Below are 16,134 nucleotides of genomic sequence, written 5' to 3'. Positions count from 1 at the left end.
ACTACAGGTGCATCTGATAGACATTTGTAGCGCCAAATAAACGGCTCTGGGCATTCGTAAACCACATTTCAAATACGAGAAAATAAATTTATAGTTCCCAGACCACATCTCAATGAGATGAGGTTTGGCGTTAGCCAGGCTAAAACTATGGTGGGTAGACTACATAATATTTGGTCTTAGTTGTACATGTTTAATGTTTAAAGTTTCAATTGGGATTGTTGTGAAATAAACAAAAAAATAACATAACACTATATGTAATTCTAAAAGCATAATAACAGAAGTATTACATAGCTCTTTTATCCTGTTACAGGCCTTTTATTAAAATGTACATGTCTGTTGCCTTGGCAAATGCAAATAAACACATCAAAATCACCTTCAGAAAAAGAATTAGGAATTGCATTATGGTCATTCTATAAACATTGCACTTTTTTGCAAACAAGCACTACTGTATATGCTGCTGCATGAACAAGGCAACAGCCACAATTATGATAATAATAAAGTTTGGCCTTAAATGTGTGAGACCCAACATGTACAGTATTGCGTATGATAGTATTTTTTTACTCAGTATTTTTTTTTGCTCAATCGTAAAGTAAATGATGAAATAACATACAAAACAAATCAATTCATGTCAGGCAACACCTGGTTGTCTGACACCCTGAAAACAATCCAAAATTCAAACACATCCATGGCTGTCAAAAGTGCTTGTTGCTTCTTTTAATTGGGCAACTCATAAGGTTTCAAAAAACTCATCATAACAATGCACCATGTAATTTTTGTGATGCTTAAATAAAATAGCTTCCATTCACAAAGTCGTACGATATGTTGGCTTTATAAGATTAACGTTGGCGTTAGCTATAAAAAAGGTGGTATAAAAACACTCCAAATGTTTTTAGTTTTTATTAAAAAATGTAGAAAACCCGTTCACTCGTAGGACGCCATGGTTATGTACGTCTCAATGCTTTCTGGGTAGTGAGTGACGTGTTAAGGTTGCTGGCTAGGTCTTGACAGTAAGCCTAGGTTACAGTGAGATTAACACGTTCAGCCTTTTCAGTTTGAACCTGAACGTTATATCATATGATAGTTTGATCTATGCTTACCCTGGACAGCTGCTGACAAAAAAAGTGGAGCTCTTTACAACAAACACTCTCATTCTCGGTTGTCATTGGCAAGCAGTTGCTGGACAGACACCATCGATTTTGCCCCACTCTCGCTTCCTCACCTCTCACCACTTGTCTTCATTTTCATGTAAATCTCGAGTACCATCTTCCGCGTTATCCTCCTGATTTAATAAAAACTAAAACATTTGGAATGTTTTTATACCACCTTTTTTTATAGCTGACGCCAACGTTAATCTTATAAGGCCAACATGTCGTACTAGTCGGGGTTCCTTTAAACAGAGTAGACCCTAGACAGCACCCCAACCAAAGTTAATAGGAAATAGGAAATCCTTATTTACATCAACTAATTCTGTTACATACATGCTTCTGTGTCCAGGTTGGATGGAGGGGAATAAGAGCAATCCTTTGGGCCCATGCTTGGAGAGCAGGACTGAGGATGAAGAAGGTCTGTGATAGCTTGATGGAGAACATTTCTAGATGATGAATACTCATTGGAATAGGAGAAGTGAGGAGACTCCGATGAAGTGTGCAAAGGGGGCAGGCTAGTTTCATGCTGCTGTTGTTGTGTATCTCTGCCAATAGGGGTAGGAATACGAGATGGACTATTGTCTGGCCGGTTGTCCGTACGTGGCCGGATTCGTGGTCTCAGCTTCATTTTATAAATGGAGGGCATCCACTCAGTCTTCTTCTGACCCCTCCTGGCCCGCAGAGCTGCGGCATTCTCCATGTCACCATTGGCAAGTGAGTGGGATGGGGTGGTGATACCATCTGAGAGTGGCGCACTGAAGCACATGGATGAGCTCTCACAGGAGTTCTGTAACAAGGAATCATCACTGAGTGGTGGAACAGGCAAGGGGCAAGTAAGAAGCGGAAGATCTTTATTTGGGTTGTGGTCCAAATCATAAGGCATGTCTGCAGTGAATTCCTCTTGAGAGGCATCTGCTTCCACATCCCTTTGGTTAAATGTATCTGGCTGTCCATTCAACAAAATCTCAGTTGGCCTGTGGTACAGACCAGGGGACCCATTCAGTGGTCTAGGTACAAGTGCTGGGTGTGACTGGTGCTGTGAGTGATTAAAACCCACCTCACAATCTTCCATTAAACTGGAAATGGCAGGCAATCTCTTCAGACCTCTGTCGCAGTCACTCCATTGTTTGCTGTCAGATAGCATTTCTGAAGTCTGGTTCTGAGAAAAGGTGGTGGGATCATTCAGGATACACGGCTGTTGTTTAGTCTTTTTCACCTCTTTCAGGTCTGGAAATAGTCCAAACGGTTTCCCCCCAACATTTAGAGAGGAAGTGGAGGAACAAGAGGAGGAGTAGGCTGAATCTGTCACATTCAAATCCCCCATGGTTGGTGTAGGAAGGACACACAGGGTAAAGTGCTGCTCTTGTAACTGTTGGGAAATTGGAAGTATGTCCTTCCTCACTGTACCTCTGTCTGGACCAGACCTGGCCAGCTGTTGCTGAGTGTTGGCCAGATACTCTGCCTCAAAGCTACGGTACAGGTCTTCTTCCTTCTGGGGATCCAAGCTGGGTAAATGTTGTAAACTGTAACCCTGTCCTGATGGCCCATCCTGGGATTCAGTCCGAAGAGAGGGCCTTGGGTTAGATCTACTTCTCTGGGTGCGTGAAGATGTACGAGAGTTCTGGGAACGTGGGGATCTTGGAGGATGATTGTGGTGATGGGAAGAGCGATAAGATGACTGTGGAGAATGTCGTCCTGGCTGTGACACAGGCGGTAGCAGTTTACCCTTGCCAATAGATGGTGTTTGTAATGGAGGACGAGGTGTCGTCAATCCTTTCTTTGCAGGGCTTCCACTCCTATTACAGGAAGCTCCTCTGACTGGGGAAGTGGAGGCAGTGGTGGAAATCGGTCTCCAGGAGTTACCACTACCACCACTAGCCCTACAACAGATAGAAGTTGTTTGCTTAGCACGCAAATCCTCCATACTATTGCAACTACGGGAAGACAACCTCTTATCTTGACTGGGAGAGTGAGTAGTCTGGAGATGACATGGACTCTCAGGGCACTGAGAATGGTTCTGTTCAGAAGGTGTGGTTTGATGGCCCTCTGTATACACGTGAAGTGGGCTGTGACGACGGGGAGATTGGGATGTCTGTGTGGGGCGGTCTCGAGAAGTGTTTCTTGTACGTGCCTGAGGAGGTTGCGGAACAGCAAACTCATCCTGTCCACCAACCCTTTCAATCACATGCCGTCCCTCCTTGCGATTGACAAGCAGAACCATTTCCTCTCCACCTGCACGTAGACCACAGCTGCCTTTGGAAGACGTTGTTGATGAGTCACTGCCACCAGACAGCCTCCGTGTCACTGGCACTAACGATTCTTTATTCCTGAGAGACAATTGAAAAAAAAGAAAGAGTGTGATTTACAATATTCACACAAAATTTAGTTCACTACTTGTCAGATCATTTTCCCCTTGGGACAACAGCTGTGCACATTATTATGACCGCTGCGCAGCGAAGCGGCGGTCATATAGGTTTAGTCAGATTTTTTTTTTTTTTCGCATGTCCAAATTTCCGTCAAGGATTCCCGGGACACTGTAAGACCGGGGTACACGAAACTTGGTGGGCATGTAACCCCACATGGATAGCATGGAACCATCGTTTTTTGTTTTGATCTGTAGCACCCCCGCTGGACTGGACCCCCCAAAAGGAGGGTAGGGCAGACACAGTTTTCTGTGAATATCTTGAGAACCGTAGGGCCTAGGATGACCAATTTTTTCCGTATGTTTGCCTCCAGGGGTCATCTTAACCCATTCCATGTGCACACATGTGCATAAACAGATACACACGCACACACATACATTCACAGTAATCCTACGTATGACACATACTCACACAGTAGATATGTACGCATGTATGCACATGCACAAACACAGGCACATACGCAGGCACACACACAAGCACGCACACACACACACACCCACACACATAAACATAAACATGTACACGCACACATGCACACAAGAATTTCTCAGAATTATGAACAGGCAAGATGGGGGTGGGGTTATATAAAATGAATTTTACATGTGAAATCTATGAACTAATTATGTTTTGGTACTTGTTGTCTAGCAGATACCAGTGGGAATTGAGTGTGGATAATGCAATTTAGTGAGACAGTTAGAATCATATAGGCCTTTCAGCGTGATTTATTTTTGTGGAAAAAATGTGCTGGACTGGGCGGCGGTCATATTTTGTACCGCTCTGCGGTACATCTAGTTTGTACATTCTCCTATTAACTCCTTCCATGTACAGAAACTATAGTAGAGCACAGGCTGGGAGTTGTTTAGTTTGAGGGGTAGGACATAAAATTAACTAAAAGGTACAAAACTATGTTTCCTGATACCTTGGCTGCGTATTTTGTGAGTGACACATTTGTAAGGTTTGTTTAGACCACTCTAAAAGCTATGTCTTCATACATACAGTGGGCAGTGCTTCGACTTGGCCAGCTTCACTCGCGGTCCGCGCGTGGGATCACACGGTATCACGCGACTTTAATTTGTATTTTCCCAGTGAGACGCTGCAACAACCCAAACAACCGGTAGATGGCTCAAGTGAGCAGGGTGTCTCGTAAAAAGAAATGGAGCCTGGAAAACCCTACACAGACTTCACTACAGACTTTAGCAGACTGGTTTAGAAATAATTTAATAGCCAGAATTATGCCTGCCCTGCCCTAATAAAGAAATATTTGGTTAACTGCGAGTGAATCCCGTTTGCAGCCGTAGAAGAAATGCAGGACAAATTCTGGTTTTCTCCAAGTGCAACGATGATAGACAGACATCATTTGGACAAAATATAGAGCATATTAACCTCCGTTGCTCAGCCAAATGCCTTCCTATTATGTCCTGTTATCACGGAGTTACAGGCGATAAATGATTTTTGATGGTCACAAGTTTACTTCATTAGCAGTTTATTTTTTTGATTATTAAAGAGTGTTTTTCATTTAAAGGTTTGACTTCGTTCTTATTCAGTAGAGCATTTAGTGCTCTTCCCAATCCCAGACGTTCACATTGCATGTTTGTTTGTAATGGATGCAACCGCGAGATAGGCTACGCGTTTGACGGCAATGAGTTGTTAACAGACATGAACCACTGTAGCCCTGCAGCAATCTAGGGACTGTTCGTTATTTTGACTGATTGATTCAGTCAAAAGTTGCATGACCCTCCCTTGCCTGCTAGAAATTGTTCAATGACCCTCCGACAGAATTGTTAAAAAAGACATGACCCTCCCCTGCCAATTGTCACCGTCTTCCGCCCGCGCTGCTTTGCGCCACAGCCACACACTGTGATAACGTTCTTAAATCAATCTTTCCCGCGAGCTTGCATGCTACCAGTCCTTCCTTTTCAAATGTGTTGCACCTGTTTGCACAATTTCAAAAATAATCATATGTGATTAATAATATGACAAATAATCCCTGTGCATGGGGACCGAAACAATGCATGCCAACTTTTTCCGTGTTTCTTACATATTTTAACTTCCCCCCCGCTGTCTTGCCGTTTTAATGTTTTCCCGTAGAATATCCCATATTTTAATACTCTCATAACAGCCCTGCCATCGGGCCTGTCTCTGTGTTGCCCTTCCAACGAAACAGATGTCTTCAAATCATCGTTTTCCTTGCTTGAAAGCGAACTTAGAGTGATGTTAACCTATTTAAGTTTAAGCCGTGATTGTCGGAGAGTTAACGATTCATTGGCGCTTGCATGTTCGGCCTTATGTCTACGTGCGCACCTGAGGCTACTCAGCTACTAGAGAAAGAATTTCCCCTGTTTGTATGTTCACTCCAAGTTGGCCTACCATAACTTACCAACTCTGCACTGTAGACCCTAACTGGCTATTTATATTTTTCTGTGAGATAAGCAAATGTATTTGTTCAACTTTATGAAGCAGAATTACGCACTAGGCTACTTGGAACATAACACATTTGACAAAGGACAGATGTATGTTATAATTATTACAGATGTATGACAAAATATTAACTTTCAGTGTTTTACGATGTCTTTGTCATGGGGAAGTTTTTTTCCCCATGCATTTATTCTAGGCTACTGTCAGTGACTGCCGTGAGAGAAGCGGATTCTGTGTTTCGTTCATGTCAGTGACTGACGCGAGAGAAGCGGGGTCTGTGTTGCGTTGCGTTAATTTATTTTCAATTGGGCATGCCGTGCCGTGTCGTCCACAGCTCAGTTCTGACCAAGCCGAATTTACTCCTTTTGAAACAATTAGCGTGTTTTCATCCAACTCATGCGAATTAGTGATGCGCATCCATGGTAATGCGCATAAATAAAATGTGCATTAGTCAGCGTTTCCAACACCTATTGATTCTAAGTATTTTGGGACACTTTGCCTATGTTAAGTGAAATGGACGCCCTCCTCTCTCGGAATAGCCTAGAACCTAGGCCTAATTCATTCCTTCATTTTGAAAATATTTTGTTTAATATCGATTAGAAGGAAGGCGGAGAATGTTGCGCAATCGGGTGTTGGCAGCTTCCCATCGCCGGAGACCACCATACACTTGGGAACTCCCAAGTTTTTTTGTCAAATTTGTTACTTCACTGTAGAGCTTCATTTCTATCATTTCACGCAGGCTCGGGCTTGCGCGGTAGGCTAAATGAGCGGTCAGGTGATGCGTTTCGGTTAGCTGCGAGAAAGATGCAGAAATGGATGCTTAGGAGGTGAAACAGAGGCTGGCCTCTTGTGACTGGCGTTTTAGTTGCACCGGCAAAGAAAGCAAAGTCTGAGGTGTGGAAAAGTTTTGATCATGTGCATAATGAGAATAATGAGCCAGTGGTTATGTAAAATCCAAAGGATGCAACATTCTGTAGAACGACAGGGAATTCGTCGCTGATAAGGCATGTTGATCAAAGCTGTCAGTGTCCATCAGGATCACATTGTTTGTTAGGCTACAGCAACAAAATCAAACCCTGCAAAGGTGAAACAAATGGTTACGGAGAAGAAATGTGTCAGCTTTCGCTGTAAAGACATTAGGCCTTTTAATATCGTAAATGGCGAGGGGATTGAAAAGCTGGCGCAAGAACTAATTAATGTCGGGGCTGCGTATGGGAGGGTTCCCGCAAACTTCAGAATGCTGAGAGGACTTGGGCCATTTTATTTCTTTGTTCCAACTTCCAAGTGGCCTAGGCTACGTTAGTCATGAATAAATGATGTCAAATGTTACTCATTCTTGACAAAAGGCAAAAGAGCTATGCGCGTCGCGGACATTTGAATAATGTCGGGCTGTAAACGGGTTCGGCTTTTAAAAAGCTGTCAGTCTCGGGCTCGGTCAGGGATCGGGCTGATTTCTGTGGGGCTCGGGTCTTGTTGGGCCTAAATTTTAAGGCCCGATTATAGCTCTATTTCACTGACCAACAGTGGGTGGAGACCTTTAAAGTCAAAGTCAAAGTCAAAGTCAGCTTTATTGTCAATTTCTTCACATGTTCCAGACATACAAAGAGATCGAAATTACGTTTCTCACTATCCCACGGTGAAGACAAGACATATTTTACCAATTTTAAGTCCACAGACAAACATAACATTCAAGTAAAAAAAAAAAGTAAGTAAATAAGTAAATAAGAGGGCACATATAATAATGAAAAAAATAAGAGCAGCAAAATTTTGTTGAAATTGTGCATAGACAGTCAATAAAAAACTAGTGCAAAAGTCAGGCCAATAAGAGGCTTGGGTAGTTCTGTTTGACCTGAGTAATGAAGAAAGTGGCATAGTGGTGCAAGTTATGTAAGAGCAGCAGAAGTGTTGTGTTTTCAGGACAACAACACCAAGTTGTAAAGTGTACAAGTGTGCAAGTGTTCAAGTGTGCAAGTGGAGTAGTGCAGGCGGCCATTGTGGGTCCAATGTCCAGGATGTTATGTAGCTGAGGGTGGAGGGGGGAGGAGGGGAGAGTTCAGCATCCTTACAGCTTGGTGTATGAAGCTGTTGGTGAGTCTGGTAGTCTTGAGGGAGCGCAGGCTTCTGTACCTCTTCCCAGAGGGCAGTAGATCAAACAGATTGTGAGCGGGGTGACTTGCATCACTCACAATTTTGGTCGCCTTTGGCGGGTGAGGTGGGTGGTGTAAATGTCCTTCAGGGAGGGAGTGAAGCACCAATGATCCTTCCAGCTGTGTTCACTATGCGCTGCAGGGCTTTCCTGTTGTATTCAGTGCAGCTTCCGCCCCACACAGCGATACAGCTGGAGAGGATGCTCTCAATGGTGCCTCGGTAGAATGTGGTCATGATGGCTGGTGGAGCACTTGCTCGCCTGAGTTCCGCAGGAAGTACAGGCGGCGCTGAGCTCTCTTCGCCAGTGATGCAGTGTTGGTGGTCCAGGAGAGGTCTTCGCTGATGTGCACCCCCCAGGAATTTGGTGCTGCTCGCTCTCTCTCCACCACAGCACCGTCGATGGTCAGTGGCAGGTGTTGGGTGTGACCCTCCGGAAGTCAACAACAATCTCTTTGGTCTTGCTGGACGTTCAGCAGGAGGTTGTTGTCCCTGCACCACGTGGTCAGATGGTCGACCTCCAACCTGTATTGAGTCTCGTAAGCCCTTGGTGATGAGACCCACCAGAGTTGTGTCGTCAGCAAATTTCACTATGTGATTGTTGCTGTAGGTTGCAGCGCAGTCATCGTCAGCAGGGTGAAGAGCAGCGGACTGAGCACGCAGCCTTTGGGGCCCCTGTGCTCAGTGTGATGCTGCTTGAGGTATTGTTGCCAACACGTACTACTTGGGGCCTCTGACAGAGGAAGTCCAGTAGCCAGTTGCAGAGGTAGGTACTGAGTCCCAGTTTGTCGAAGTTTGCAGATGAGTTGTTGTGGTATTATGGTGTTGAATGCAGAACTGAAGTCTATAAACAGCAATCTCACATATGAGTCTCTTTTTTCCAGGTGGGTGAGGGCTGGGTGGAGGGCAGAGCAGATTGCATCCTCTGTAGACCGCTTGGCTCGGTATGCAAACTGGAAGGGGTCCAGGGTGGGGGGGAGAATGGCTTTGATATGTGACATGACAAGCCGCTCAAAGCACTTCATGATGATGGGTGTCAGTGCCACAGGGCGGTAGTCATTGAAGCAGGATGGATTCACAAGTCAGGGTTTGGCTGTTGCCCCGAGTACTCGTTGTCGGATGCCTATCCCAACAAACAAGCCATCGCATCTATCTATCCATAAATTGCAGGAACGTCTGTCTGTCTGTCTGCGTGTCGTTGGTCCGTTCGATTTCAAACTTGGCAGGTGTCTTGCTACTGGCATGAGTAGTGTCTTGCTACTGGCATGAGTAAGTGCAGTGCATAGTTTGACACTGTTTGGATAAGAAAAGCTAAATATATAGTTATAGGCTATATATCGGTAAAAGAAGCACACGTTGGCTTTCTCCGCTCTACACACAGCACTGCGCGCAGGACCAGAGAGAGGATAAGCGGAGATTTGGCAGCACTAAATCACGGTTAAAATGCAAGATGTTTGATTATCATCTCTGACCTCAACAATAAATAAATTACATGAAAAGTATGTGCAATAAACTGACGCTTTGAATAGCCCAGGCTACATTGGACGTGAGACTCTGAATAAACAAACTACATTTCCGACTGCAAGGTCCCAAATTGAAACAAGTAATAGGCTAATGGTCCCGATTTCAGAAGACGTGCCACACAGCTAGACAACAATTGGCCGACAGACAAACGTCACTTATGCTACCAAACACTGCTTTTGAGTTACATCGTTGCAAATGTCAAACGATCACAAAATGGCTTGTCTTCACTATCAGGAAAGTTATGCAATAAGCTAGGCCTATAGCCGTAACTCAAAACATTTGTTATGCCATTCTGATCTGTAGAAATCACATGCAGTCATGCCTAAATTCTGCTTACTGCACATTAATTATAGGCTAATATATTATGATATTCAGTAGGCCTATACATTATTGAATGCTTAGCTGGAATGATGTTTTTCCCTATCATCCTATTGTTAAAGCAGGCATACCTGCGGGCATGTAATCGGGCTACAGGTTTTCTACAGGAATGGCATGTTTGAACGGGCACTGCACTAGTTGTATAAACTTGCGATGTGTGCCGATCGAGTTGTTGGCGAAAACTTTAGCGTCAGCAAAACAACTGTGCACCGATGTGTGTATTCAGTTTGTTTTCATTCTACGGAAACAAGCAAGAGAACACATCAAGTTGCCTAATGTTATAGGGAAGCGCCAGAGATTGCTGAGATTCTCTGAAGGTTACGTCACACGATGCGAATAAACCGTTTCCATCAACTTTATTCGCGATTATACCTTATGCATCGAGAGTTAATCCACCCCTCTAGCGAATCAAATATAGATGCGCATTAGGATTTTTGATGCGCATTTCACGTGTTTCCAGCCGGGATTTCTTATTCGAATAGATTAAATGTGCATTAGGAAGTTGGATGGAAACACGCCAAATGAGTGCGCGCGTTTGTATGGTTATATTGCTTGACAGGGGGGATCCCAAGCAGCTTTCAGCCATAAGGCTACTTTGAGAACATTTCCTAATTCACCCGACACTAATATTCAAAATGTTGAAAACTATTTCGGCATAGCCTATTAACTGACCACCCGATTCACGTTGACTGGGGGGCAGGGGGGGCCATCAGACATTTGTGCCCAGTTAATCCGGCCCTGCCCCCAACAAATTACACCTTCCCACCAGCTGTGACAGCTTAAAAGAAGTCAAGAGGACTACTAACTCACAGACCTATTCACAAACCGGTTTTGTGGCATTTCGCCTGTTTTGAAATCCTATGCGACTACAGGAGCTTCCAATCGTGAGGAAGCAATTTTGCATTGTAGGCATAACTAACATGCAATAACGCCACCAACAACAACCAAAACTAGGCTACTCATTGTCAACATGTAAATTAAATGTAACATTATTGTGAATCAAATGAAAATGTTCTCTTTTGCAAACGTAGGCATAGGCATAGTAACAGATTAATTTAATAATGTTACAAAGATACTACATCAATCCGTATGTTTCATTAGGCTACTAGGCTATTTGTTTTGCCTTACTCTTGATTCATTTAGGCTAGGCCTTTTTATTCAGTTATTCATCATCTTCTGTCCTTGTGTAGCGGATGCATTCTCAGACCTGTCACCTGCCACTCATTGTAAAGGAAGGTGTTTCCCGCGTTACAATAATCAGCCAATCAAGGTGGTCACTTCAGTCAAGCTCGTGCATGAGTAATAACGTCATCCATAGCAACGAAGACTCACTCACTCTTAGACTGTTAGTCAAAGTCAGCTCTAGAATCTGTTCAGGAGTTGTCATTTTCCCTTACTAAGAGTAGCCTAGGTCTGAAAGGCTTTGTGAATAACTTAATAAGAGAAACTCCTATAGCTAAAATCTTTTATTGCTATTTAGGAGTAGCCTACTCCTAGTGGTAAGATAAAAGGCTTTGTGAATATGGCCCCTGGTGTCTAACCCAATGCATAGCCCATTTACACAAAATAATGGTAAAATATTAGGCTACTAATGATCATTGTTATTTAAGAACATGCAGAGCACCAAAAACATCTTGCTCGTAAAAAATCATCATACCGCACATTGTGGTGGGTCTGTTATTTAACCTACTTACTGTAGGCTGCGCAAACCACAGGCCTTTATTTGTTTTATTGTTTTAACAATCTCTATGCTACTCACCAAAATGTAGGCATGGGAACATGATGAAGTATCCAACTGTCGTGTGTTAAATTATTGTGATTACGAGCCAGTGGTTTTCAAACATTATCGTGACTTCGGACATCTATGCATCAGACTCATATCGTCCTCGCATTCGCAAAATGAGGACATACAGACTGCTCAGATAACAGGTGTACCTCCAGTTATGCACGGTTTTAGTCAAGTCATTTAAATGTGCTGGTGAAACAGTTGTGTACTTTGGGCACAGTTCTTCCAGAGCTTCGTGCCAAGTAATAAGCGTTGAGTCGAGATGTTTGTGTGAATGAAACGAAGCGTATAGGCCATAGTGTGACATCGAAAAATCAATAGAGATGGCGCCACAGGGTTTTATTTAAGAGAGCCTACGTTTTTGTATGTAGGCAATTTATATTCACAATACTTAGGCCTACTAAAATAAATAGTATTTTATTTGTATTGGTTGTTTAGAAAAAAAAAAAATCGGTCAGTCTTAGCATAAGTTTACAACCGCAAGTCGGTCGGACTAAAAGGGGAAAAAATAAATATTTGGGTTGGGTTCTAAATTGACAGGGTCGGTCGGGTTACTGCAAGCGAAAATATTTTTAAGGATGGCCTGGCAGTGTTTTTTTGCGCGTCTGCAGAAGTCAGCCAAATATGAATGTAATTCTGTGGCATAAAGCAGATGTATTTGTTTATTGTACAGAAAAATAAAAATGACATGTCAAGCAGTCAATTGACTACATTGCAGTCAAGAAGTAGAGACAAATTAATTTCTGAAACCAAAACGTGGGTCATAGTTGTCTAAGCCTCTATTGCGTAGCCTATTAAAAACGTCACCAGATAGTATTAAATCGGCAACAACATTGTTTTCTGCAGAAGCTGGCTACAGATTAATTCTGAACAGTTATTTCTCTACTGGCTCAATTATCACACCACTGTTTTGATTTGCGTAGCTGCGTTACCCCCAACACTGACAATAATGTAGACAGCAAATTTCGATTTCAATTTTCGTTACCACCGTGTAGTCAAGCCTTAAGACATACCCAAGTAGCCTAAATCGAGGTAATGTTTAATTATGCATGATTTATTTTGTTATTGAATTCGTAGGCTGGGATTACTCTCGGCAAGTCTCCTTCTTTTTCAGTAGGGGCGGCAGGCAGAGCGATGTACAGTGGCAGAGCGACGCACAGTGGCTGAAAGTGGTACTAAAGCTTCACGCAGCTTCACGCCTCGTAATGCGCGACTGAAGTGGTCATTTGAAAGCGATGCCCACTGTATACAAACATATGTCATAAAAATGTAGTGTTAGTGTCTAAATGTATACACTTACTGCCATTTATATTCAAGATGCAACATTTTGTGCTTCTTTAAATAAATACTACATAGAAAAACTGTGATTTCAACCCCTTTCAAGTCCAAATCTGTGAGTTAGCATGTTGCCTAAAGGTATCATATTGAGAAACCTAAATTTAACTTGCATATTTCTTATGGATGTTACTGATCACCAGCCCTGCCGTACCCAACATAGAAATCTCACACATGCCCAAACCTATGTGAATGGCAATAATGTTATCAGGAATCTCTGCACAGAGCCATCGGAACACGCTTTCAGTTAAACCAATCAAATGTCTTTGTTTGTTTTGCTTTTATTTGGATTCTATAAACAACCAATGATTATTTGTTATTTTATTATGCACGCAAACTTGCGGGGAATATGAACATTCCATCTCCTCATTGAGGAGAAGGCTCGTGAGTCCTAGTTTGCCCAGAGGAAAGAGAGGTCACGGTTTCTCCTGCTCCGCCGGTCAGTGCTGTTTGGTGGAGACTTAGCTGTACTTTTATGTACCCAGGCCCACGAATGGTGAACTGTGCTTGTGGGTCACGTTCATTGTGATCAGTTTTGGTGTGGACCCGCTTCGTGTCTCCCATCGGGTTTTGTTAAACTTGCCTCAGAGCTTAGCAGTTACTGTTTAGCTTCTAGTGCTACTGGTCGTTAGCTACTATCGTTAGCTACTACCGTTAGCTACACCTCTCCCAGGACGACTGCTTCACCATCGGTGCTAAGCCCACCGGAGGACCAACCGCCCTGCTACTGCTGGTGTCACTGGCTACCTCGGCTAGCTCAAGGCCGCTGCTTGCCTCCCATCTATGTTGGGACAACGGTCATTAGCTCATTGGCCGAGTGGAGTGAAACCGTCTGTTTGTGAGTACACTGACACTGACACACACACACTCGGTTCCTGCCACGAGTGACCGGCGAGTCGGATGGGCATTGTAGCGGTTGCTACCCTGCCTTCAGCTCATAGAGCTGACTTCAGTGCACCAACGGGCTCCAACGGCCAGCGCTTGGGTTGGGTTATTTCATTATGACATATGATACTATTTTGTGATTTGTGTATTCTTGTGATTGAATGAGAGGTGTATTGTATTGTTGTCTGTCTTTCACACTGGGAACTGTTTAGCCTAAGCTAACAGTGTAACCGTTACTGTCTGTTAACGTTAAGGTTCACCCTGTTTCACTCAGAGTGAATTGTTCACTCGCTAACGTTTGTCTATTTGTCAGGGTGTTGATTCCCTGTTGCTTCTCATTGAAGTTATTTTATAAATATCATTCCGTCATAAACTGTATTGTTTTATTTCATTATACTTCAGGTGTATTGGCAATTCATTTTTGTATGCATCCACCACTAGTTTATTGAACCTTTTCCCCTATCATACACTGTTAAATGTGGCTGTAGGTTTTGCATTACAGTACAGCTAAATTCTACAGTATGATACAATATCATGTCTTTACAGCACAGTGTTGTAGTTAATGTTGCATTCTGGGTAATATTATTGACGCGGGAATATATTACAGTACATTTCCCCGCATACTGTAACTTTGCTGCCACCTTGCTGTAATATCGAGAACGAAGTTCTGCCAACCTACGTCTGTATATTGTGAAGTCTGTCATATAGCCCGTTGGCTCTTGTCTAAGCACAGTTAACCCTAGTTTTAATTAACAGCAAGGTAAGCCTATTTGTTTAAACTAAGATCATCTAGCCTTCTTTATGCAGGCATCTAACATTTCATTTTTTGTAAGTAATAGCATGACAAATTAACAAACTGTAATGCACATGTTTTTTTGTTTTGTTTTGTTTTATACAGGTCACTGAAACCGTGGCAGGCGTGGGGGCACGAGATTGCCTGACACACCCAGACTCATTATGGTTGGTAAGTATGTTTTTCCTCTTCATTTGTATGTAAACTTTATTATTTAGCAATGGAATGGTTTTATAAAAGCCATATAACACTTGTGGTTGTGAGGTTGTTCTTGGATCTCCTTATGTGTGTGGTTACCTTTGTCTGAACTACACCCGAGAGGATATCCACGAACAACCTCACTCCCACTTGTGTTACATTGCATAAATATTATTAATCTTTCATTAATCTGAATTTGATAGAATATGGGTATGGGTATTCCACTGCTTTTTTTTAAGGATCCCTGGTTAGCAGAATCTTGGTACTATCTTTTTGCAGTCTCTTCCACAGTTTGGCAGCTATAGTTGGGTTCTGAAACTATCTCTGTACCTCTGTTCTTTGAGTCTGGTGAGTGCTGCTGGTAGGTAAAAGAACCATAGCATTTGGGACAACAGTGACCAAATTTGCTAATGCTAACAGATGAAAATGAAACTTCTTTGACCTTATCAGTTAGTGCTGGCTGATGTTTCACCATTTGGTCTATGTTGTACCAAGTCTTGTAGTTTTCATACCTTCTGACAGCACTTAGTAATGTGAAACAACAGGGTTATGGGTTGGTTGACTCCAGATAATACCTTAAACCACTGCTTTGTCATCAAGGATTTTCATATATTCTCTATAGGGTGTACATCTGAACTCGGTCTGTTATTGCATTGTTTCAGTTTTCAGTATTTTTGAAGTTCGTGTTCAAAATAAAGTACATTGTTTTGTTTTAGGACCCTCGCTCATGACAGCAAAAAGATGGATGGTGTCCATTGAAGGAAGAGTTGCTATTACATTCACTGGATCAGACAGTTTTCCTGCTGCTTTCGCCACTCTTTTTGCATCGTATTACGTCTTAAACATGGAATACCAAGAGTCAGCTGCATGCACTTTGGAGCTTGTTCAGAGGTAAGTTATTTTCTATATGTTTTATTTTTATCAATTATAAAATTATAGACTGGAAGTTAAAATGTAATCTCACATTATAGATTTCTGGTGAGAATTAATCCGGAAGATGGAAAGAAATGCACAGCCCAACAGGGAGTGAGCAAGAAGACCGGACGAATTGTCCAGACAAAAGCACCACCCATCAACTCCCACGTTAATAACTTCATTCGCTCCTTG

General features: G+C 42.8%; 1 protein-coding gene across 1 annotated transcript in view; it reads right to left on the bottom strand.

Annotated features, from left to right (window-relative positions):
• Positions 1 to 16,134, bottom strand: part of gas2l1 (growth arrest-specific 2 like 1) — a 40,468-nt gene continuing 24,334 nt past the window's right edge. The window contains exon 5 of the mRNA XM_048243942.1: positions 1 to 3,472. Within this exon, the coding sequence (XP_048099899.1) occupies positions 1,471 to 3,472 (2,002 nt within the window). The 3' untranslated portion in view covers positions 1 to 1,470. The remainder of the gene's footprint in view (positions 3,473 to 16,134) is intronic.

Source organism: Alosa alosa, chromosome 5, assembly GCF_017589495.1.
Source record: "Alosa alosa isolate M-15738 ecotype Scorff River chromosome 5, AALO_Geno_1.1, whole genome shotgun sequence".
Classification (NCBI taxonomy): domain Eukaryota; kingdom Metazoa; phylum Chordata; class Actinopteri; order Clupeiformes; family Clupeidae; genus Alosa; species Alosa alosa.
This window is presented reverse-complemented; position numbering and strand designations above follow the sequence as displayed.